The 24,824-nt window shown below is 32.5% G+C and overlaps 4 protein-coding genes across 6 annotated transcripts in view; all 4 read left to right on the top strand.

Moving 5' to 3' along the window:
* LOC125830656 (60S ribosomal protein L7a-2-like) overlaps positions 1–1,384 on the top strand; it is a 431,324-nt gene extending 429,940 nt beyond the window's left edge. For all 3 annotated transcript variants that reach the window (XM_049509844.1, XM_049509852.1, XM_049509848.1), the window contains 4 exons: positions 427–596; positions 688–816; positions 889–981; positions 1,071–1,384. In XM_049509844.1, coding sequence (XP_049365801.1) covers positions 427–596; positions 688–816; positions 889–981; positions 1,071–1,202 — 524 coding nt within the window. In that variant the 3' untranslated portion in view covers positions 1,203–1,384. The remainder of the gene's footprint in view (positions 1–426; positions 597–687; positions 817–888; positions 982–1,070) is intronic.
* Positions 1,385–2,580: 1,196 nt separating this feature from the next.
* On the top strand, positions 2,581–7,834 carry LOC125828384 (uncharacterized). The gene is made up of 6 exons (XM_049507703.1): positions 2,581–3,028; positions 3,837–3,907; positions 5,594–5,699; positions 6,858–6,990; positions 7,486–7,623; positions 7,712–7,834. Exons 1-6 carry the CDS (start codon positions 2,949–2,951, stop codon positions 7,745–7,747), a joined length of 564 nt encoding a protein of 187 aa, XP_049363660.1. The 5' UTR covers positions 2,581–2,948; the 3' UTR covers positions 7,748–7,834.
* Positions 7,835–16,632: 8,798 nt separating this feature from the next.
* On the top strand, positions 16,633–20,239 carry LOC125828330 (RING-H2 finger protein ATL7). Its single transcript, XM_049507647.1, has 3 exons — positions 16,633–16,988; positions 17,088–17,170; positions 19,202–20,239. Exons 1-3 carry the CDS (start codon positions 16,722–16,724, stop codon positions 19,713–19,715), a joined length of 864 nt encoding a protein of 287 aa, XP_049363604.1. The 5' UTR covers positions 16,633–16,721; the 3' UTR covers positions 19,716–20,239.
* A 2,243-nt stretch (positions 20,240–22,482) lies between these two features.
* LOC125828378 (phytolongin Phyl1.1) lies at positions 22,483–24,140 on the top strand. Its single transcript, XM_049507697.1, has one exon. It carries the CDS (start codon positions 22,839–22,841, stop codon positions 23,565–23,567), a length of 729 nt encoding a protein of 242 aa, XP_049363654.1. The 5' UTR covers positions 22,483–22,838; the 3' UTR covers positions 23,568–24,140.
* The last annotated feature ends 684 nt before the right edge of the window (positions 24,141–24,824 follow it).

The raw sequence follows: 24,824 nt of genomic DNA on the forward strand, positions 1-24,824 counted from the left end.
TTTACTGTCTCTCTGCCTATAGAATCATGTTGGACTATAGGGAAATGATTAAGTTGTGGTCAGTGTATTTTTGTCTCTTCATTTCTTATTTCTCATTTTCTTTTGTAAAATGGACTTGTGCTTTTTTGTGGTTTTGGAAAGTAAAAAATTACTGGGGCATTTATAATTTTTTGTTGCATTTGCTTTTCACTGCTAACCTAACACCTGAAATCATCCTGAAAATATATCGATCATTTTGTGGCAAAATACTTTGTTTTGGGAAAATGTAGTATTACCTTTTTGTGGTCATTCTTAAAAGGCTAAGTTGCTGCCATGTAACCATTATTTATCATCTCTCAACTCATTTGTTTTGCTTTACTTGCATGAGTTATTTATTTCAGTGATACTGATTTGAATTTTTCCAATGTCTTTGCCTTCTGAATGCAGCTACAAACCTTTTCAAGATGCTTCTTAAGTACAGGCCCGAGGACAAAGCTGCAAAGAAGGAGCGTCTTGTCAAAAGGGCTCAAGCTGAAGCCGAAGGAAAAACTCCCGAGACAAAGAAACCTATTATTGTGAAGTATGGGCTTAAGCACATCACTTACCTTATTGAGCAGGTTTGTTTCGGTCTTGCAAATTCTCTTCTACTTTCTCTAGCACATCTCTTTTGATCTTTCTAGTAACTATTTTCCATTGATGCCCTTTTAGAACAAAGCTCAGTTAGTAGTGATTGCTCATGATGTGGACCCAATAGAGTTGGTTGTCTGGCTTCCTGCACTTTGCAGAAAGATGGAAATTCCATACTGCATTGTGAAGGGGAAAGCACGTTTAGGATCGGTAAGTAATACTAAGTCTGTATTCTTAATGCTTCCCAATCGATGAGATACTGATATTGATGACTGTGCACAGATCGTGCATAAGAAAACTGCTTCAGCTTTGTGTTTGACAACGGTGAAGAATGAAGACAAAATGGAGTTTAGCAGAGTTTTGGAGGCAATTAAGGTATCTTTATTATTTACTAGTTTAGTTTGCATTGCATTTTGCTGTAAAGCTCTTCTAGGATTCCTCTTGATGCATGTTTACTTTTTCAGGCTAACTTCAATGACAAGTATGAAGAGAACAGGAAGAAGTGGGGTGGTGGTATCATGGGCTCCAAGTCACAGGCCAGGACCAAGGCCAAGGAGAGAGTTCTAGCTAAGGAAGCTGCCCAGAGATTGAACTAAGAGCTTGCTGTGATATATATACGCTGCAATTGGATTAGAGAGCTGCTCTGCCAATTTTTGTGTTTGGTTCACATGCTTGACAATGTTAGAGACATTAGTTCCATATGTACCTTTATGTTTGCTTGCCATTTGCAGATTATTGCTCTGTTGAAGAAGCTTTAAACTTTATGAAAAGTTTTTGTCTACGAAATTCTGGTCTTGTATCTTGGTTTGGTTCATGATTCATTTCTGGCTTTTCCATTTATCTGTTACTTCTATGTGGAGCATTAGATATGTCAGTTTGTTCAAATTTACGAAGATTCAAGAAAGAGTGATGATGCCTTACGGTGCATGTATGTCTTCTTGTTGATAATTAGTTTTAAAACTCACTTAAGATTCAAGTGCATATTCAATGCTATTATTCGGTGATGAGTCTCCTTTGTCTTTTTAGTTAATCTTCGTAAGCCAAAAGAGATGCACATTTAACATTATAGGGACTCCCATTTTGGCCGTCTCACCTTTTTATCTTTTGGTGAGATTATTTGACTAGTTATCATATTAGATCTACAAAATTTTAAATTAAATTTCATTGTATAAGTTTGAAGATAGCAGCAGCAGAAAAGCTGTAGAAGTGTTTATGTATGACACTTTTTAGCATATGTTTGGTGGACGAAGGAAAGGGATGATAGATGTTCTCAAGGCAAAAGCAATAGCATCCAAAAGTTTAATACCTTTGTTTTTCAAATCTGAATAAATATCTGAATGATTAAGGAGAGATTCGACAACTCATATATATGTAAAAAAATTTTTTTTTATTATTTATATAGTGTAATTTTTCAATGAAAGTACCACCTTGCACCCCTTCGGCCCTTTTGACTATGTATCTGACAAACTCAGATACCACGATTATAAAAAGAGAGAAGTATTGGTAGCACTCTTAAACTCGGCGTGAGTTATTAGCTTTATTCCGAAGCATTGACAATTTTAAAAACACCCCTTTACTTGACTAACAAAACATAAATACACTCCAATCTTATAACATGAGTGAAATACATCCCTGAATTCTCACCAAATTTAGGGGTGTTTTCAACACTTCTATCGATTTTTTACTAAGAGCTCCATGTTTCTACAAGAGTTTGAGAACATTTGGTGATAATCTGCGCCAAATTCACAGGTGTTTTAATAATTCTCTCTTAAATTTTTTTTTTTTTTTAAATTGTGCACTTTGTATTTATTTGATTTTCTTCCTCTTGTCATTATCGTACATCCCTTGTCTAATTTTCATCCACAAATATACAAAGATAATTTGTTTCCACTTGTCACCAAACCAAACACGTACCCATTTACGACGTCGTTTGCTTCTTTTTTTCAATTTGTTGATACACCCTCACTCCCCTTCCTCCCTGTTGAATCAAGAACCCCAAATCCCCCGCAGCTGAAGTAAAGACTTTTGTGAAAGCTATTGATGGCGTGTACACCTATATTTAATTCTCTTTGAAAAACGTAAAACAAATCCAGAAGATAAGAATATCCACAAAGTTTATTGTTTCAATTTTATTCACATTTCATCCCTTTTTTCTGTTCAACGAAACCTACATGATCCACCACCTACGGGGCTCAATTTTGTTTTTCTTTTGGCTTCGTTATCTGTGAATCAATTATTTTGCTCTTTATAACTGTATTTGTGGATTTGGGTTGGTGTTAAATCGGATAATTGAAGGTTGAAACTTTAAAGTGAAGAAAGAGTGAGAAGGAGGAAGACACAAGATGGTTAATCAGATTGTATCAAAAATTGGTTCTTGGACTCGTAACAAGATCGTTGATCCTCTTTATCACATCCTCCAAAGGTAGCTAACGTTTACCCTTTTCCCCTTCTCTTTCTTATGGTCTTTTCAGGGAGAAAAGAGTGCATTTTTCTAATTAGAACTAGTTTGGATTAGTAATAGCTTGTTTGGATGGTTGTTATGTATCATTTCATTGTGTATTTTTGTTGTGTTGCATTTTGTATCCTTCTCCGTTTTATAATCTCACTCACCAGCAATTTAAAGAAATGGTAAAGTAGAAGGTAATTAAATACTCCCTCTGTTTCAATTTGTTTGTCGGGTTGTGATTTGATTCGGAGTTTAAGAAAGTAAATAAGACTTTTTGAATCTTGTGGTTTTAAACTAAACATATGTAGAATGCACCAAAAAGTCCTTAATCCTGTGCTCTTAAATATGTTAGGTGGAAAGTTGGAAGTAAAGAGTTGCCAAAAAGGGAAAGAGACATTCTTTTTGAAATTGAATAAAAGAAAAGTAAGTCAAATAAATTGAAACAGGGGGAGTAATAAATTAAGGGAAAGAAATAGGGTAATGAGCAATCACACAAAACCGGTTGTGACATAAAGTTTTACTTTTCATTGTTACATAACAACAAATTTAACAATATGATACAATAAAATTTAAGTAGCAATCAAAACATACTTCCAAAGTAACAATAGGATACAATAAAACATGTAACAACCATCCAAACAAGCTGTAAGCTTTACCTTAGGTGAGTTTTTTGTAATCAAGTGTCTGATTAATATTCAATTACTAGTAATTTTCTAATGACAAGAATGCAAGTAAGAAGCTTTACTGATTTTTACAATGAATGGTTTTCTTGATTTGCTTTAAGGGGAGCAGAGCCAAAACTGTTGGCATTCTCTGCGGCTCTCGGAATCACCTTTGGGGTATTTCCCATATGTGGTATGTTCTGTTAAGCTGGAATTAGTTCTTATAATCCCTGTTTTTGTAAATTCATTTTTACGGAAGCATTTCTTGTTTACTTTCTTAAGTTCGTGGTGTAATCTCTAACTATGCAGCCAAATCATATATTCCTAGGACATAATTTTATGACAAAATAGAAGGTTCTCTTGACTGTAATTCAGTTATTTAATCAATGTGTTGAGAAAAGTGGGGGTGTTGAATTGCAGGTAGATGACAAAGGTAGAAGAATTATTAATAAGTCAAATCAGTGAAGTTTCTTTTAATGAAGTAGAAATGGCTTGAACCTTGCAAAATCAAAATGCTAATGAAATACTATATTATAAGATGGTAATTTGATAGCCTTCTCATAGATAATCTTCCAAACACTTCTGGGAGACTTCATCGTTACTGGTTTCAACATGTTTTATGGACTTTTGGGATTGTAGAAGTGAATCTAATGATTGGGATAAAAACCGATATGCTTGTACATATTACAACTTATTGAAATTCTACGTTGATTTGGAATTAATGGTCCTATGAATTGGTCAGCAATTGATTAATTGCCATTCAATGTCATTTTAAGAGCACCCATATGCATAGGCTTGATGTTTGAATTATCTTCCTTCAAAGTTCAAAGAGGTTTTTTTTTTGGGACATGCTGTGGAACTAATATGCTGTCTGGAGCAAAGCCAGCTTTTGTACTTATTCCTTTGGTATCAGTTTGGTTAGCTTGAATATCATCATCTAGAAACGTAAGTGTAAATTCATGTTTTTACTTCTTTTTAATGGTTATATGATGGAAATGTTCTTAGTTGATGAAGTATCTGGGTTTTCTTTCCCAAGAAGCCGACACAACTATGTATTGAGAAAGAGACAGCTGTTCAATATCTTCCTCTTGACTATGAACAACTCCAGCAGGGGGTGCGTATAGTTGTTTTTCTCCTGCCCCAAGTTTGTCTCTAGTTTTGAAATCCATGCAGTTGACCGTCACCTCCTTTGGCTTGCTTCAATCTGAGACAGATCTTCAGTAAATTGTGAAGCTTTGAAGTTTGAACCCCATATTCCTGATATATCTCTTCCACCTTCTTCCTCTTTCAGAAAATCTGCAATGTGCCCTCCACCTTTGATACTCATAAAAGTTCGCTGAACCACCCTTCTGATCATCAATTCTGATTTAGCTCTCAAACCTTTTCCTTTGTTCAATGATCATGTGGTACACCCTGCATGTGCTGCGTTGTTTAACTCCCTTAAATTCTCTGTGGGATGAAGAAGGTCCATCTCTGCATTATCAAACTAAGTCCATCTATGCATTATCAAACTGAATCATGTAATTTAGAAGATTTGATTGCACTTCACGTAGCCATAGATATGCTTATGCTGCAGCGCAACGGCAACCATATGTGGACTTAGTTTGGCGACCATAATGTTGCTGAAATTTTTAGACAGATCTATGTGTGTGTGATGAGAAACGTGGTTGGTAATAATTAACCAAATACATGTAAATTGATGTAAACACAGTCTGTGACTCTGTGTTACAGACTTTTTTAAACTGAAAAATGATAATCTGCAGTTCAATTTTTTGTTGCTAGCTAGAAATATTTGGGTGAGTTGACTTCTGGCTTGATTAAATCCTATTGAATTTTGCTAAGCAAGTACAACTTATGCACAATCTATTTTTCTCAACAGGTGTCACTGTATTCCTATGTGGGATCGCTATTGCATTGTTGGGATCGTATTGTCATGCTCCTACGATGATGTTGGCTAACTTCATTGCTACTCCTATTGAGTTGAGGTATTAGCTCAGTTGTTTGATTGTTTTGCTGTTACTACTAGAGCCCTGATCTTATCCTCAAAGACTATTCTCATTATGCCCCCTACCTGGTCCAAGATCTCTTGTGTAGTTAGACATGTGTATTATAAAATAGGGATTCTTGTTATCAGTTTAACATCTATTTCTGCCATAGTTATTAGTATTTCACATGCTTCTTGTCACCCACTTTTATGCTAGGATTTGTAGAACAATATCTGTGGGTTGTGAGAAGTGGGAAACATACAAGGATGTGGCATCATGTTCTGCTTTTGGTTATTAGCATCAACGCTATGCGTTTGTTAATCTGTGGTCCCACATGATTTTAAGTTTTTTCAATTGCAGAATGCCTCCATTTGGACATAATATATGTGGGTATCTTTTTCCCTTTCATCATTAAACTGTGTCAGAAGGAGTAATTTCTCTCTTTATTTTTTATTTTTGGGCCAGGGGTAGGGAGTTTGGGGGGGGGGGGGGGATAGGGTTCTCTTATGTTAAAACTTTGTATTGAGAAGAAGCTTCAAAAAGTTGTGATTTCTTTTCATTTTTCAGTCCCATGATTTGCAACCATACAGCTTTTTGTGTGCAAGTAAATGTCCTTATGCTCCAGGAATCATTGCATACTTTCCGGTTTAATAGTGTACTTGAAATGACAATGAAGAGATTTCGGGTTAACAAAAACTATTGAATAAATAAATACATTTCAAGTCTTAAAAAATCATTAGTTTGAGAATTTAACGTAGGTAATTGAGAAGCTATGCTTTGGTGAAAAATGTACAACCCTATTTTGTGTTGGGGGGTGTCGACTGTTGGGCCTGAATTTTCTTCACCATTACGTTTTAGGAATAACATCAATTAGTTCTTCGCAAGGGTTTGAATATGATGCTTTATCCAGCTGGGTAGGTTAGTGTGCCCATCGTAATCTGCCTGTGTGGTAGATGATGTTTGCTTTGAGGTGAGGAAAGATTGTTGTGTTGCTTTGTGTTCAATAAAGCAAGTCAGAGGGTAGTCCCAGCGAGGTTACACTGTGATCTGTCACTCTTTAGTTTAAGCTCTATTATGTCAGGCTTTCAACGTCTCAGTAAACTTGTAATTTCATTTATGCTTAAGTCCTCACTTAGTGCTCTGCCTTCCACTTTGCAGTCTGATGATTCCATTTCTACGCCTAGGCGAGTTTATCACTGGTGGACCTCATTTTCCTTTGACTGCTGATGCACTAAAAAAGGTCTTCTCTGGTGAGGCTTCAAAGGAAGTCTTGCTCAGCATTTTCCGTGCGGTAAGTGAAGAAGTTTTTGCATCCGAGCATCTCTTCCTTCCTTTCTTTCTTATATCAGTATCATCTTCTCTGGTGAGGCTTCAAAGGAAGTTTTGCCGGGCTTCTTTATTCCATTTATACTACATGCTGCATTATAAGTACCAAAAGAAGAAGAAAAGGCATTTTTCTGTTATCCATTCTTTTTGGTTGGATATAACTTTGTCGTTCTTTGACGTTCTGTAAAGCATTCATTTCCTTCATCCTGAATACTTATCAAAGAGTCACATGTTATGCATGGATGTGTGAAATATGTATTTATGACTTGATGGTGCGCAAAATTTCATATTTTTACTATGTGTACAGTTTTTACATATCTATCTCTGCATGATGGATTATTTTTCTGTCAATTGCTAAAACTGATGCTGTTGTAAGCTCGTCGAAACGTATGCTCCTTGTTGTTCTTCTTCACATTCTTTAACTGACTTGTAGAAATAAACTTTGGACAACTTTTTTCAGATGTTGGGCTGGCTTGTTGCTGTACCATTCATCATAGCAGGACTTTATATAGTGTTTCTGCCATGTTTTACGATCTTGGTTCGTAAGTTCAGTACCCGTCCTCCAAGCCCGAAGACTCTTCTCCAACCCCTTACAGAAGTCAGTGTTAAAGCCAGGGATGCATGATTGATAATTGTAGTTTAAATGTGTTAAAAAGTTTCTGCTAATACTTATTGCTTGTGAATAGGAATTGGGGGAGTCTAGCAGTTCTGTACTTGTATGAAGTTCAATATTTTTCCCAAAGTTCTTCGCTTGCTCATCAACTCGCAGCTTCGCCAGAAGTGATGAGGGGGGGAACTAGGGAACGACGACTACATGAGGTGGGGAAGCTTTACCCCTGTATCTCTTTATATAGTCAACGGGTTTAACTGAATCCATCATTTTCGACATAGAGCACATACATCAACGTGTGTGTGAAATAACTTAGTTAAAGAAGTAGTACTAAATTCTTAACCTAACTTCTGAAGTGTAATGGTTTCCATGGTAAGCTCCTGTGGGTTGAACTCATTAAATTTAAATCATCGACTTGCATCTGCCTAGAGGTACGTGCTCTCATAGTCTCTGTCATGTAAACAACTAGCTCTATACTTGATCGCATTGTTATGAAACATAAATTAGTAGATGTGTTAAATTTAAATCCTATAGGTTGAACTCGTTAAATTTAAATCAAATCATGGATTCACGTTTTCTTAGAGGCACATGCTCTCATTGTGTTTGTCATGTAAACAGATCACATTGTTATGAAACATTAATTAGTAGATGTGTGAAATAAGTTGTTGTATTTATTGCCCTCTTTTCACATCATGACATTCACACGAAGTTAATATCCAAAGGCAGATGGAACTTGTATACTATGAGGTCGTCCACTGAATTCAGTATTTTCGATACGTAACATAGATATATAGATATATAGTGAAATTCATATCTCAATAGTATTGCTCTACTTGTATTTACCAGTTAAGCATATGAGTTTAAGTTTTTATGTATTAATAAGTAAAACATATTTACATGGTAATTAGGTCACTCATGGATTAATTTGTAGTATTGGGTCAAACTAATTAATGTTATGTGAGAATTTAGACAAATGATTTTTTAACCTTTTTTGAAATAAAATTTACATGTTTAAACTAAATTAAAAGTACTATAAGTTGTAATAAAGTATTTGATTAAATTATGATTTTTTTTTTATTTTTAGAAAGCATGTCCAAATAATACAAATTGAAACAAAGTAATATGACTTGAATCCAAAAAAAACTCCTATTGCAACATATAGAAGACAATGGAGTGAACCAAACTATTAATTCCAACTAATATTAGAGAAAAACTTGCAAAACTTAACCCTAACTTTCACTAGAGAAAATAGAAAATCACTAATAAGTGCTAATTAACACTAATCAAGATGAATAAGTGTTAATTAACACTAATCAAGATGAGAAAAAAAATCCTAGTCTATATTGGTGTAATGTCTTCTCTCCTTAGTGAGCAAAATTTGATAGCTAATAAATCCTTTCACCCTATTTTCAACGCCATCAAGTTTCACTAATTCAACGACCCCCTCCCTCTTACATTGTACACCTGGCACTATAATTGTAGCCCTTCCTACCACTTTTTCACCCGTAGAAGTTCCTGGATCGTTATAGCAATTTTCGCGAACCACCATCAACTTTAATTCCTGATTAACAGGATAATTTTTAAAACATATTTCAATTACCTCATTCCACACTGGTGCCGGTGTCCCTATTCCCCTGCTGGTCTTGAATTCTCTTCCGCTCTCATCGTTCACGATCACACGATAAATATTCGTAGAATATGGGAAAGTATCGTTCACTAGAATAATACTCCAAGCTTTTATTATTAAAAGCTTCATTACGTACACTTCTTCCCAATTATTGTTATTGTAGTGAAAATTGTTCATGGATCTCCTTGAACGGTTGAAATTTCTTAGTGAAAAATCCATCAGACAAGAGACAAGAAGTGAAACTTGTTTAGATTTTTAGTTGTATATATAGTATGGACTCTTAAATAAAAGGCGTAATGTATAAACGTACCCTTTAATTTGGCCTTAACTGATATTTATGCCTTTTAACTTTAGACGTACGCAAATAGATACTTAAATTTATATAAAATTAAACAAATAGACACATTCGTTGTAAATGGAGTCCTACATGGCAATTTTGTGTCCAACGTGGCGTTCTGCCAAGTAGGACGTGTGTGTCTACTTGTTCAATTTTATACAAGTTTAAACATCTACTTGTCTACATCCAAAGTTGGAGGGTGTAATATCTCAGATAAAGTCAAGTTAAAAGGTATATTTATGTATTATGGCTATTTTTTCTAGTTTTAGTCCAACTATAAATCAATTAAGGTAATTTAGCATTAAAAATAAAAGTTAAAAGAAAGAAATATGTGCGTGGGGAATTAAATAGAGCTTATGATGCAGGAAATACGGTAATAAAGTCCTAGAAATACCAAAACTAAATATAAGTTCAACATTAAAGTGACATTTATTAAAATAAAAATTATGGGGAGAGTATTATATAAATATTAAATAATTTAATTTTTCAACTCACTTATAATTTGAATAAAAGAAAATAATTCTACAAAAATCTTCGATATTATTTTTAAGTAATACAATTTATTCAAATGACCTTAAATAGAGATTTTTTCGTGTTATATTTAAGTGATACAACGGGGTCTTAATTATTATTTTTTGGAACAAGAAGTTGAGATTTATGGCAATAAGGTTTATTCTGTCCTAAATTAGCATATACCCACCCCACCTCACCCCCACCCACCCCTTTATTTATTTTTAATATTATTTTTTTGCTTCTTAAGTACTATTTTTAATCAAGGTTTAACATTGCCAGCTGTCTACAGATTTCTTGTTTTTTTCGTACTATATAGTATATTCGTATACGTTTTATCACCGTGTTTGTTTATTGAGTTATATTTATTACTTGAAGAAAATGGACACTTCTATTAAATTGGAAGTCAAACAAATTAAAATTCTTTGTAATCTATTTCTTTTATATTTGCTATTTTACTCTTTAAAACATTTTTTTCCCGATAAGTGATGAAACGATCAAAACATAAGTTACCGTCTATGAGCTTAAAAGATTACAACAACATACTCATACTCAACGTAATTCCACAGTCTGAAGAGAGAGTATGATATACACCGGTTTTGTTCATATCTTTTAGGATAGAAATGTTGTTTCTGAAAGAATTTCAGCTCAAAAGAAAAGTATCTGACGTAGGATTGTAAGAAAAAAGACAATAAAATAACAAGATACAAAACAATTGCAACAATAAATATCAATACACTACGCGATAAAATATTACTAATGTAAAAGGACAAGGGGAGAGGAGGAGGTTAAGCCACTCCCTCTCCTCCCTCACAAAATGGATAACACTCAATTATCTATTAACTTTATCATTTGAATATTAAAAAAAAGTTTCTTATTTGTTATTGTCATATATCTCTTTGTCTAAAACGAGAAATCTCTTACAAAAAAAACACACATTATTTTATTAAACTAAAAATAAATGTAAATAGATACAAACAAATTAGCATGTTGAATGTTAATGAGATTCTAAAACTCGAGAATGTGTAAGTTTCTGAAAAGAAAAAGTTAATTATAAATTATAATGGATAGATATTAAAATATATGTTGATCACGTTGTGGATTTTGACTCACCCTTAATTTTTTTTGCAATTTGCAATAACAAATTCATCAACTAATTAAGAAAATCAGTTTTATTATACTAAGCCATTTTTTTGGCTAAATTTAATACTATTAAATTGCAATACATATTAAACAATGTTAAGTCGCCGCATATAACCGTAGAAGCACGATGAAACCTTCCCTATGTCCATTATTTTTTGAAGTTTGAAAAAATGTTACTAGTAGTTTCCCTTCATCTTTTAATTAACTTTAAAAACTTGTCATGCTTATCCTTTGAATTTTTAAAAATATTCTATCAGTATATATATAAAAGAGAAGATCAACTAAAAAATAGATTTCCTGGATCTAGGTACGTAAAATGGTAGATTTGGTTTCATACATAGAAATCGAGTTAAAATTTGAAGTTTATGAATTTGAAATTTAAGTCTTCTGAATTAATAATTTGTACATATTCCATGAACGAGATGCATGAATGCCTTAATGTGGAGGGGTAGAGGTTGGCAATGGATGAGTACAAGAGATGTATGTAGAGGCAGTTAGATTGAAGAGGCCATATTGAGGAGAGATGATTAAACATGATATGTCGCAACTTTAGCTTCTTACCGATGACATGAGCTTAAATACGAGGTTACGAAGATCAGGGCACGAATTATGGTAGACTTCTTCACTCTCGCCCCATTTTTTTTCCGAACTGCTTTGTAATTTTCTTACTTGACCAGAGGATCTATTTGAATGTGGAAACAACCTATCTAGATAGGAGTAAGATTTGTGTACACACTACCCTCCCCAAATTTACTTGTGGAATTACACTAGATATGTTATTGTTGAAAATATTTAATAACAATTACAAAATTTGAACCAAAATTACTGAATCCAACGAACTCATAAGTCGTAACCTCGTCACACATTAAACTCTTAAGTATGAAAGCAACATAACCTCTAATTCTTTTCTTTTTTTGATTTTCTATTCGATGTTCAATACATGTGTTGAAGTCATTAATTTCACTCGTGCATTGCAAAGTCTATTTCTAAAAACGACACTCCCAAACAGGTCTTTTAAAAGCTCTAATTCCAACAAAGGCCAATACATGCATGTAGGTATATAGCCTCTAATTCTAACAAAGGCCAATACATGTATATACCTTTACCCCTTTTCATACATAACCTCTAATTATGTGTTGGTATATTGGAAGCATATTCTGTTTTCTTGTTAGTTCTTTTTGGGAAACCCTAACCCCAGAAGGCAAAATTGGAAAGGGCAAGGGTCACTAAAAGGAGTTATATGCATGTTTGGCCTTTTGTGGGAATAAATATATAGTTTTATTATATATTTTTTGTTCTTAAATTCACGTTAGATTATATTAGGGATATGTATATTTGATTAAGTCAACCAAATCTAGTATGATATTTCATAATTAATACTAAAGTTTATCTTGTTTGCAGATATAAGTCAATATTCCAATGCAACGACCAGAGTTGATACAAATGTTAAAATTATAATTGACGTGCTAGCTGTATATATATGGAACAATTTTGAATTTTATGTGTATTCTAACCGTAAAATGTTAGAAATTAGTCAATTTAGACGATTTTTTTTATCGAAAATTCTTCAAAAATATACTCATTTGATGAACTTTTTATTAGAAAATCCTAAATTTCTGATGAACGATTGTAATCGACTTTTTAGTAGTGATAAAATAAGATCGATAGAAGAAATAGAACTTCATGATCTAAGTACAGATATGGTATTTTGGATTTGGCTTGTTTTTTTATTATTCTTAAAATAAAATAGATTATCGATATCTATATGTTTGAACTAGTCAACTAATTAATATGGAATATTATGATACACATTTTATAATTAACCATATTACGTTTATCTGTTTTCCTACCAATAAAGTCATTCCAATGCAACGTGGAGCACGAAACTCTGAGCAAAAACAAATAATTAAGTCCCTTTCCATCAAGATATCACAACATATTAATTACAATGAAGATATTTGAGATTCATTTTTATCTTAATAAAATAATTATCTACCTATCAATTTAGACTGCATTGGATATTTAGAACTTAGAAGAGTTATAATGATAGTAACTCAAAGAATTATATGATGAAGGGTGGTTAGATACATTGGTGGATTCAGGATTTTCATTCAGAAGGTTTGAAAAGAATGATTAAAAAAGGAGGTGACGAAAAATAAGATTAATCTTAAGTTACTAAATTTTAACTCGCTTTGTCAAATTTCATCCTACTTATGTTCTGCTTCATCGAGCCTATTTTTAAATTGTAGCTTCTTTTCAAAAGTTGAAAATGCAACTTCTCAAAAAACACTTTTAAAATTTTTGGCCAAACACAAATTAGATCTCTAGTATTAATGGGATAAAAATTATACGGTGACGATTCGAACATTTTGAAACTGCGACCTAGGGAAATACGAATAGGCTTCTAGTTCAAAATCTCCCCTGGTTAGATGGTGATGATTCGAACATTTTATAATAGAAAATTACACGAAGTAATAAATTAAGATATACTATTTAGATGATATATATAATTCAATCTTTAACGTTTTTAGAAATGATTAACTTTGCCACTGAACAAAGTGTACATAATGGTTAAGAAAATAACTAAACAAGGGATATTATGAGACAACAAAAATAAAAGCAATAATAATGGAAAAAACATAATACATGCACAATTTTACATTGAAACCTCGAGGAAAAGAAAATCTACGACCAGTCACTAACTCTTATTAGTTCTAAATGAAAGATGATACAAGATTACAAATACGCTAATTCGATTAAGTTTATATAAGCTGTGAATTATTAAAGAAAATCATGCATTGTCTTATTAGAAATATTTAATTTTCATAATGTGAACTACTATTTCGTGTGGGAAAATATCCTAAGGTCTAATTCCCATTTCCCACCTAACAAATTATCATTCATATTTGTCAAGATATTTTTCATGCATCAATTAGTTTATTTTGTAGATGTCTTAATTGAAGATCAATATTTTGTAATTTGTATAATTAATATATAAGGGACCATTAACCTACATTCTACTCCCAAACACATGTACACTAGAGGGGAAAAAGACAAGTTATTAAAGGATAAGTATAACAACAACCCTTTTTGGAATAATTAAATAAGTATAATGTGGACAACATGTGTATGAACTTGATCTTAATTAAATAAGATTATTGCTAATTAATGGTTTTTGTCTAATTGACACATTAATTAATCTTAGAGTTTGACCATGGTGGATGGTAAAACATATCTAGAAGAAAATCTTGCTTAGCTTTATATGTCTATTATTTAAATAAATAAACTGTTTGAGAAAGTAATTAATAGTAATTTGGCGAGCATAATACGTACGTTGATTACATGTTTGAAAAAGATAATCTTATGAATATCCATAAATTCAGAACAAATTGTAAGAAAAAATATGTTATTTAATTTCTGAGACTAATTAAAGAAAAAATTATATGGATAAATAAAATATACAGTTGAGTTTCGTAATTACGTTCTAAATTATAGTAACTATTTATAAATTTTCTCCCAATAAATAATTTTTGAAAAATATCTAAATCTACTCAATTACTATATGAAATATATTGTTTTTTTTTAGCAGTTATCAATCCTTTACTTATGACGGTTCAGATTCATTTGTAGGAACTATATTTAATAAGTAAAGTTTATAAAGTATTTAAATTTTAATTGCCTTAGAAATAATTTTTAGAGAAACTTTCACATATAACAAACATAAAAATCATATTTGTATGTTATAGCTATGGTTTGCATAATTGCGCTCTATAACAAATTTTATGTTTGTTATGGAGCTTTTGATTTGTATAATTCGCTACAAACATCAAATTTCATACAAATTGCTCAGTTTTGTATAAATTCATTTATACATTGTAATTTGTATAATAAGATCTGTATTTATATAATTATAAGTGTATAGAACGAAAATATATTTATTTGTATTTGTATTTGTATTTGTATATACACTTTTCTCTCGCTTTATACAAACACAAACGCATTTTATACCGGAATGTATAAAATGGCTAATTGTATACCGAATCAGATGGCAAAAAAATGGGATGTTTGCTGCGAATTACAAATAAAATAAACTATGACTATAACATTTAATTTGAATTAATAGTTTGCTATTTCATATATTTTTTCCTATTTTTTTATCATATGTGTCTGGAACTGAAATCATAAATATGATAGTTTACATTTTAGACCTAGGCTCTGCAAACCCTAACTTTAAATCTTTATGTTTGAAATTAGATGGAGTTTGATTGCAATTCATATTCAAACATGATATTAATTTGAAGTTAGGCTATGACAAAGCTTAACTTCATATCAGAGGAAGTTAGGTTTTTTTATTTTATGAAAGAGAAAACGAGGAAGGAAAAATAATTGAAATTAAAACTCTTTTTAAATTATAGTATACCTTCTAACTGAAAATAGAAAACATAGAAATCAAAACTCTTTTTAGATAAATGCATAGAGAAGTCAAAAATACATCAAACAATTTATACATTTAAGCCATCCCATACAAGTACTTGTAAGAAGGAGGAGCAACAAAGCATACAAGGCTTGAAGTTTGTCCCTAGTTAAATTTTAAATAGTGTGCTAAAATCAAATTATTCATATTTTAAAATTAGAATTTTAAGTTCTATACTGATAAATATAAGGAACCCCTAAAATTACAAATCCAATATTTTAAAAAGCTTTACTAATAAATATATTTTGGACCATCTAATAAAAAATCATACATGGTGTACGTATACTTCTTCTATTACCAAATCATACCAAATTAGTTTTGATATGATACCAAATTAAACCCAAAAATGTACTTCTATTCCACATTCTGAATTTGTGCATACTTATTAAGAAAAATATTTAAGGGCATAATTTAAACCATATTTTTTATTATTATCCTTTGTGAAATCATATATATAACTTTGTAAGTATTCTTATACACTGACGGTGCACAAAACTTAAACTCTTCTAAAAAATATCAAACTTTATTAAAAGAAAGCACAAATATGTAATTCAAATATCCATCTTAAATTTTGAACAATTCAATTATTCTGAACAAATAAAAAAAGTTCCAATTTTTTTTTTTTTTTTTTACAACTAATAGAAAGAGTATTATCTAATCGAAATTTTCAATACCATACCATATCATACCGACCCGATCATCAAACTAAATTTAGGGAGGAAAATACTTTATTTTTGTCCATGTATGTAATTAGGCCCCACATATTACTACTTCCCAATTTCCAATTCCAGATTTTCTTGCATTCAATGACTCTCACCTTCTATTTAACTGCGCAAATCTTTCCAACAAATCGTCCAAATCCATCTCTCTCTCTCTCTCTCTTCTTTATCCTTTTTTTTTTCTCTGTTCTTACCAAAGATTCCATTTTTTCATGTGGGTGTTGTTCAAATTGTGTTAAAATTGAATAATATTAACCGCCATTGTTGTTGATTGCGATGTCTCTTACTGGAAAAGGCTACCCAGATCCACATCAAGAAAGCAGTAATAATTATCATAATGCTTCATCTAATTGTTGCTCAGAAGCTTTAGCTCAATTGAAGCTTTATCAAGCTTTCATCTTTTCAGTCCCTATTTTGTTTGCTTTTATACTCTTACTGTTATTCTACTTATTTTATCTTCGTCGTCAGAGAGTCGATTGGTCCTCACTGCGGATGAGGACATCCACATTGCACACTGCTAATGAATCCGATGAACTCTCAAGGGTATGTTAAAAAAAAGGATATTTTTTAATTTTTTTAAAATTTGTTTAAGATTTAAAATCTTATTGTTTTTTGGGGTTTTGTTGATTGTGGTTTTACCAGTGTGAAATGGGATTGAAGAAGGAAGTGAGGGAGATGTTGCCTATTATTGTCTTCAAGGAGAGTTTCTCTGTCAAAGATACACAGTAAGTTTGCCCTCTTTAATTTTTCTTATGCAATGAATCAACAGATCTGAAATTTAGAGTAATGGGTTATGATAAATGCAATTTATGATCTTTTAAGTTAGTAGGATGATGGCATGACTTGAACTTAAATGGAGAACCGAGGATTCATATAGTCGACCCCGACCCTGCCCCTGATCCTGATCCCAACTTGTTTGGGACTAAGGCATAGTTGTTGTTGTTGTATACACCTTTTAAGTTCTTTTTGCATATGTATACATGATTCGAGACAATATTAGTGAGATGGCTAAATTGGCCATACAAAAGTGTGTGTCTCAACATTTCTCGGCTTCTTGGAGTCATCTGAGGACAAAAATATGTGATGCAATGTTGTTTGATTTTTCAATACAACCTGCAGTAGATTAGATGTAGAATCCAACCTGCAATTGTGGTAGATTGGGAATATTGATTGTTCTCTTTGAGAGTTTCGTGGGAGGTGTTAGACTGTTAGCTGATTTTCTCCGAGAAATAGCTAGTTGAGAATCGTAAATTACAATATATGGTACAAGTGTAATAAGGGTAAAGGGGCGTATGTAGCATCAGTATTGAGTCTCAATTTGTAATAAATGCCAACTAATATCACTAGATCCTACATCTCCCAAATCAATGAGCCCCTTCCCTATTTGCTCTATTTGTATGAGAAGTGAGCTATGTCAAGTTCATGAATGTCATGGAATAGGGGGATTCAGGTATAATCTTATCTTCAAAAGTAAAAACAGTTAGTCAGACAGGGGATTCAAGATTTGAGCTTTATGGATTTGAGTTCGAGATTCTACCTTAACTCTTTGATTTATGGGGTTTGGCATCAACTATTTGTTCTTATTGAGTGAAATATATTAACACATATACAGGATTTGAGCCGAAACTACTCTGTCAAAGGATTAAGCCATAATATCTTTTTACACTATTTGCTCAATCTACACATCTACAGTTTTTTAGCCTGGCAAAGTTTTCCAAATCCATGTAATAGCATCTGCAGTAACTTTGGTAGTGATATTAGACACATCTGCAGATGTAAAAATTCAGAATGTATTCTTGAGATATGAATGAAACCTCACACTTCTAGATACGTGAAAACATACCATTTGTATCCAAATTCTATTTTAAACCTCACACTTCTAGAAATTCAGAATGTAATCTTGCAGCATATTTCATTTTTGGTCTTAAAACCAGGATATCCTCACACCTTTAGTAATTCTGATGGTGGTTTCTGTAGCAATTGTTGCTGGGAAATGCAACACCATTTACATTTCTATTATGAAATTCAACTCATGTTTGAGATAACAGTAAACAGCGATTTACTCTTTTGGACATTAAGAAATGTCAGTTTGAAATTCTTCTTATTGACAAACTCTTTCAAGGTATGATCTATAATTGCACATCAATTTGCGAAGTTTTTTTCTTATTTATAAATTTGTCATCACCTTAGGCATGGTACCTTTGGTGTAAGGTACTGGCAATACCGCTTCTTAGTCCATTCATCAATTTGCAAAATACAAAGAGAAGAGGGGGGCATAACCTTGCCTCCAAAAGACGTACACAAGCCAGTTACATACAGTCTTCAAAAAAGAAAGAGACTTATATATACAAGAACTCTTTCATTACTAATTATTTAGATCAACTTACAAAAATATAAGCCTTGTCGTCAAACCTTCTTCTTATCCTAGGCAATTTCTACTTATCAGGTTGAAATGGTCCCCTCATCCTTTCAGAAGATGTTGAAAAGAGTAATAGTAGGGTACTATATCCATTCGGAGAGGCCAATTCGGCAAGAAGATCAGCTACTTGATTAGCTTCTCTTAATTTAACTTTCTTCGCTAATTTAGTTCATTTGTTCACAAGCAATGACAAATGAAATAAATGTTTTATATAGATTGCACATTTAGATTTACATATTGTGAAGAAAACAGAAGGTTTAACAGACATGCATCCTAGAGACAAAAACTCAAATATTTGAACATTGTTTTCTAATGAAGTTTGATCTTTCCTGGACAGATGTTCAGTGTGCTTAGGGGATTACCTAGCAGATGATAAGCTTCAACAAATACCTGCTTGTGGGCACACATTTCACATGGTTTGCATTGACCTCTGGCTAGCCGCCCACAACACCTGCCCCCTCTGCCGCCAATCAATCCTTGCTCCACCTAACGCTTGCACTGAAACACCTGATACAAGCTCAGAAACTACTGAGAGTACTTCTAGTGAACAAGATGCTGATGAAACATCTCACCAAAGCAGTTCTGAGTGTTGTGGGGATCCTCAAGTAGGTCAATCAAATTCAGAGCCAGAACCCAGAGAAGAAACGGAACACAGATCGTCTAATGAAGAAGAAAGTGATAACGTTGACCACAACAGCGTCTCAAGAAATATTAGTTATGACACTATGCAGGAGCCAGAAGAAACGGAACACAGATTGTCTAATGAAGAAGAAAGTGATAACGTTGACCACGACAGCGTCTCAAGAAATAGGAGCCATGACACTATGCTGGAGCCAAGTGATTCAGTCTGATGTTCATAAGTTAGGGAAGATAAAAATACTAGCCATACGCTGGCTAGATGTGATGCAGCTTGATGCATGTTAGGTGTCATGATAGGGATGAAACTGCAGGATGAATATGACAGCATGAGCTTGCCCCTTTGTTCGGATTCCAAAATACCCCAGTCTTTCTGAGATCAAAGTTCATTGCCAGGCTCATGAAGTTTCGACTTCCTCAGGAAATGGGAGGCAGAACGGCTCGCTTAAATCACCATATGAGGTTAAGGCTTGCATCATTTCGCCGTCTGGGATAAGAAGAAGCTCAAACAATCCTTAGGCAAGTATACAGATTGTTGAAGTATCCGCAGAGTTGTACCATGTAACCTTTCTGAGTCATAAAGGTGTATAGTAATCTTTAATAGAGTTGTACCTGATAATACTATGTTGTGCTTAGGCGTAGAGGAGAGCAATTTGAAGTTTATGGATTCATGATTCTTGTACTTTAAAGTTACCGTGTTCTAAATTAATAATTTATACATATTTAGTGGATTTTTAAAATACAAAGCAAAGAGCTTCTTTTAGTGTTATTCCATCCGGATCACTTTACTAGTTACATTTTTTATTTACAGACCTCTTAAAGAAATTAACATACTCCTATTTATGATCTTTAATCAATCACAATATTGGAGTATGTCTTTCATTTAGATTTTTTAATGATAATTAGTCAATGTTTAGAACTTTCAAGAATAATCAATGTACTCAATTATATGTTGATTCTTCTCAACTGAAAACTATTTTAGATCATATATTTTCTATAAAATCAACAAGTACGATTGCTTGACATGCTAATTACTTGCTCTGCCTCCGGTGCTTATCAACTTATCGTGATGAATAATCTTTAAAGCTTCAATGTATGATTTTTATGCAACGAGGTGCATAATAACTCAGTTAATTGACTATCTAAAATTTAACTTATTGATGAGAATTCAATTTCTCACCTACTAACCGCCCTTCTATTTCCCTTACATGTACCCCCAATTAATTTATTTTAAACAAGTTTATTATATTGCCAGTTTCAAATTAGGACAACGAATGCAATTGTAAACATCAAAAAGTGTTTTTCCAACTTTTGTTCTTTTCCTTGTGTAAATACTACGAATTAATATATTGGGAAAAAGTCTGAAAAATACTTTAATTTTGGTCAAAATTGTTGTTACGATACCAAACTTTATGGAGAACCTTTTACCTCCTGCACTATTTAATAGTATATTTTAAAGGTATTTATGTGTCAACGTGGACACGTTACTATTTATAATGATGCAATATTTATGATGTCCACATGGACACATATATGCTTTAAAAATATACTATTAAATAGTGCAGGAGGTAAAAGGTCATTTCCAAAGTTCGATAATGTTACAACAATTTCGGTCAAAGTTTGAATATATTTGAGACTTTTTTCCCTAATATATTACATTTTATCAATACTTTTTTATCTAATGCATCAATAGTTTATTATTAATCTGTAACTTCTTATTTATAAAATCACTTCCAACCATAAAAGTATTTTCAACACTTGAGGGTAGTTTGGTTACCGATCAATAGGGGTGTACATGACCGGGTTGGTTCGGATTTTCAAATATCAAACTAAACTATTTGTGTCAGATTTTTAAATTTATAAACCAAACCAAACCAATAAAACTCGGGTTTCTCAACCTCGGGTTTTTTCGGATTTTTTCGGGTTTTTGGGGTTGTTTCGGGTTTTTGTATTCATACAAACATATAATTTACTTGTACTTCAAATATTTCTTTAATCCTACCAAAATACAACTATCTAAGATGTTTCTTAAAAATATAACACAATATGATATGATTAATGACACTAAAATATCCAACAAAAATAATAATAATGAAATCGCGTAAAACAAATATTGCAAATTAACAAGTCATAATGAAAATAATCATAATTTAAAAGTATTAAATCATGCTAAAATTAAGTTTAATAAGTATTAGTTACATGACTAAATATTAAAGGAAATTAAAATTAGATTATGTATTTTAATTGTCTAAACCAATGTAAAATTAAAGAACTAATATTCAATATTATTGTCATTCTTAGTGTTGAATTGATTTCCTTTTTGCATTAGTATTAATTTGATTTTGATTAAGCTTTATTATAATTACCAACATCTGTGAACTATAATCTTTATTGACTCATTCATAATTCTAAGTTTCAAACTTGAAATAATATATTAAAAGATAAAAACTATGAAAAAGTATAAGAAATATTTAAAAATTATATCAAAGTAAATATTTTTATGTATAAAATAAAATTTTAAAATTATATATATAATGTCGGGTTGGTTTTTTTAGTTAAAACCAAACCAACCCAAATATAGTCGGATTTTTTTTTTCCAAAACCAAACCAAGTCAAACCAAACCACTAGTCGGATTTTTTTTCGAGTTGACTCAATTTGTGATTTGATTTGGTTCGATTTTGTACACCCCTACCGATCAAATAGAAAGGTGCCTAATTCCTACATAACTAAAAAAATGTAATTAATTATTACATTAGTAATATCTATATTTATAACTAATGTCTGTATTATTAATATCAACCGCTCTGCGGCCTGCGCAGCAATCTAACTACCCCTCAATGTTTACCAACTAGTATTACTAATTTAATCAACTAGTCCAAATTTTATTAGTGTAGTCCATTTGACTTGGTCAATTCCTCTTTTTTTGTCTCATCATCAAGTTAACTCCCTCAGTACACCATTAATATGTATTTTTCCATTTTTGTTTCCTGTTTGACCTGATACTCTCTGTATTTTTCCGATCTGCTTTTTCTCCAAGATTTGAACTTTTCTTGTTTGGATTCATTGAGAAACGCTATGGGGTTTGTCCTTTCACCACTAAATAGGTACACTGATGGACTTTATTCTTGATCTCGACCCCTCATTTTGGTACTCCATTTCTTTGAATTTCTCTATCTTTTTTGGGATTTTGTAGCATTAGTTTACGAATAGTCTTGGCTACTTGTTATGCTCAATCTTGATTGTTTAGGGTCTTGAAGAAATCTCTCCAAAAATCTGAGCTTTTTTTACTTTTTCACACTTTGCACTGTGAATTTGGCTAATTTTAGTATATTAGCAGATGGCTTCTGTACAAAATTCAGTTTATTATTGTTCAGTATCTAAAGGAGGTCAACTTATATATGCATATAATGGTGGAGATCATGAGACTGAGAATTTGGCTGCATTGTGTTTGGAAAGGGTTCCTCCTTTTCATAAATGGTATTTTCAAACTATGGTTAAGAAAACTTTTGGGTTTTTGATGGAAGATGAAGGGTATGTTTACTTTGCTATTGTAGATGAGGATCTTGGTAATGATAAAGTTCTAAGGTTTCTAGAACAGTTAAAGGATGAATTTAGGAAAGTGGCGAAAAAGGGTTCTTGCTGGACTATGTCAAATCTAAATTCGATTTGTTTACAAGGAGAATTAGTTCCTGTTATTTCACCATGTAACAATGCTACTGGGAAAATTGTTGAGGGTGGTGATTCAACAAATGCCCTGTTGTTGGGAAAGCCAAGTAGACAAGAAAAGAAGAAAAGGAATGATCATGTAATTGCTATCAGAGATGCTGAGTTGGAGGAGGACCGAAACTCAACAGAACTAGTAGATACGAACGATCAAGATACAGTAGTTATTCCAATTATGTCACAGAAAGAGTTGTGCTTGGTAAGGAACATAACAAGCTCTCAAAACTTCCAAAAGAAGTGGTGTCGCCATGTACGTGTTATCATTGCCATTGATGTTGTGGTATGTCTTGTGTTGCTTGTGATCTGGTTAGTTATTTGTGAAGGTACAAAGTGCCTTCACTAAAGTTGTTCTGTTCTTACCTTATCTTAATGCTTGGAGCCAAGGAGGTTATTGTTCTAGCCTTTTGAAATACCTCAGCACAGTGTTGCATCGCGATAAGCATTTCCAAAGAAAGTGGATAATGAAATTAACAAATCAAGCAGCTGTCATACTTATATCAAGTCTAAGTTTCATTAAAGTATTGTTGGAAACTCATTTTTTGTACAGGAATCACTTTGTTTATGGATAGAGTGTAGGGGATGCAGTAGATTACAACCGATGTGAGGTTCTTGTTGGCTATTCTAGTCGTCTGAAGTTTGTTGCAGCTTCATTGTTCCTCCTTGTATCTACCACACGAGTGCTTCATTTTAATACTTTTGTGTTCTTTTCCTATTGGATTGAGACGGGTCTAAGTGGAGAAATATGGAGTCGATCCCAACTAGCTTGGGGTTGAGGCATAGTAGTGGTTATAGTGGTTTTTATTATTTTCCGTTGCCTCGTGTATATACAAATGCCTGGTTACATACAATTTTGGTACTTTTTTCTTCAGTTAAAAGTTTGCTTTGAAATAAAAAATACTCTACTGCATTTGTCTACTTCATGCAATGTGAACTATTCCTTCTCCATCTATAATAAGTCTGCTTGTTGTATAGCATTTTTTATGATCCCTTGAGCATAACAAACAAAAATGTTTAAAGTCCTGGTAAAACAGTATCTTTCTACTCCGTGTGTCTTCCTTTATATCTTACTGTTGATGGGAAATTGCTAAATTTCGGTTGGGGTGAGGGGGTGTAGCCCTTTACTTTGCTGGAGAAGTGCTGCAAGGAACATCTTGAGAATTGATTGATACTCTTCCACTTAGAATGTTCTACTTCTACGCACTTTCAGATAGTAATATTTGGCAAGGCAATCTTCTTTCAAGAATTCAAGTTCATGAACAATTAAAATATCGACAACAAAGTGATGTTATTTCTCTTTTCCCATCATACTTATTTGAACTAGTACTTTACTGATTTACGTGCTCTTTTTCTCTTGCACAAGTTATGTGGGCCTTTTAATTCTATGCACAATGAAACTATGTCTGTACTGGGAAAGAGGGAGTGAAGTTACTGAAAGTCATCTGTGTAAGTGCACAAGTTGGCCCTGACACCATGGTTATCCCGAAAAAAAAAAAAAAACTGATCAACCTGTATTTCTTGGATGCTCAAAAGTTACTAACTGAAGCAGAATATTGTATTGAGGGACATACCATGAAGAAAGGGGTTTATCAAGCCTCAATTA

Source organism: Solanum verrucosum, unplaced genomic scaffold (assembly GCF_900185275.1).
Source record: "Solanum verrucosum unplaced genomic scaffold, falcon-dt-bn FXZP01000102.1, whole genome shotgun sequence".
Taxonomy (NCBI): Eukaryota; Viridiplantae; Streptophyta; class Magnoliopsida; order Solanales; family Solanaceae; genus Solanum; species Solanum verrucosum.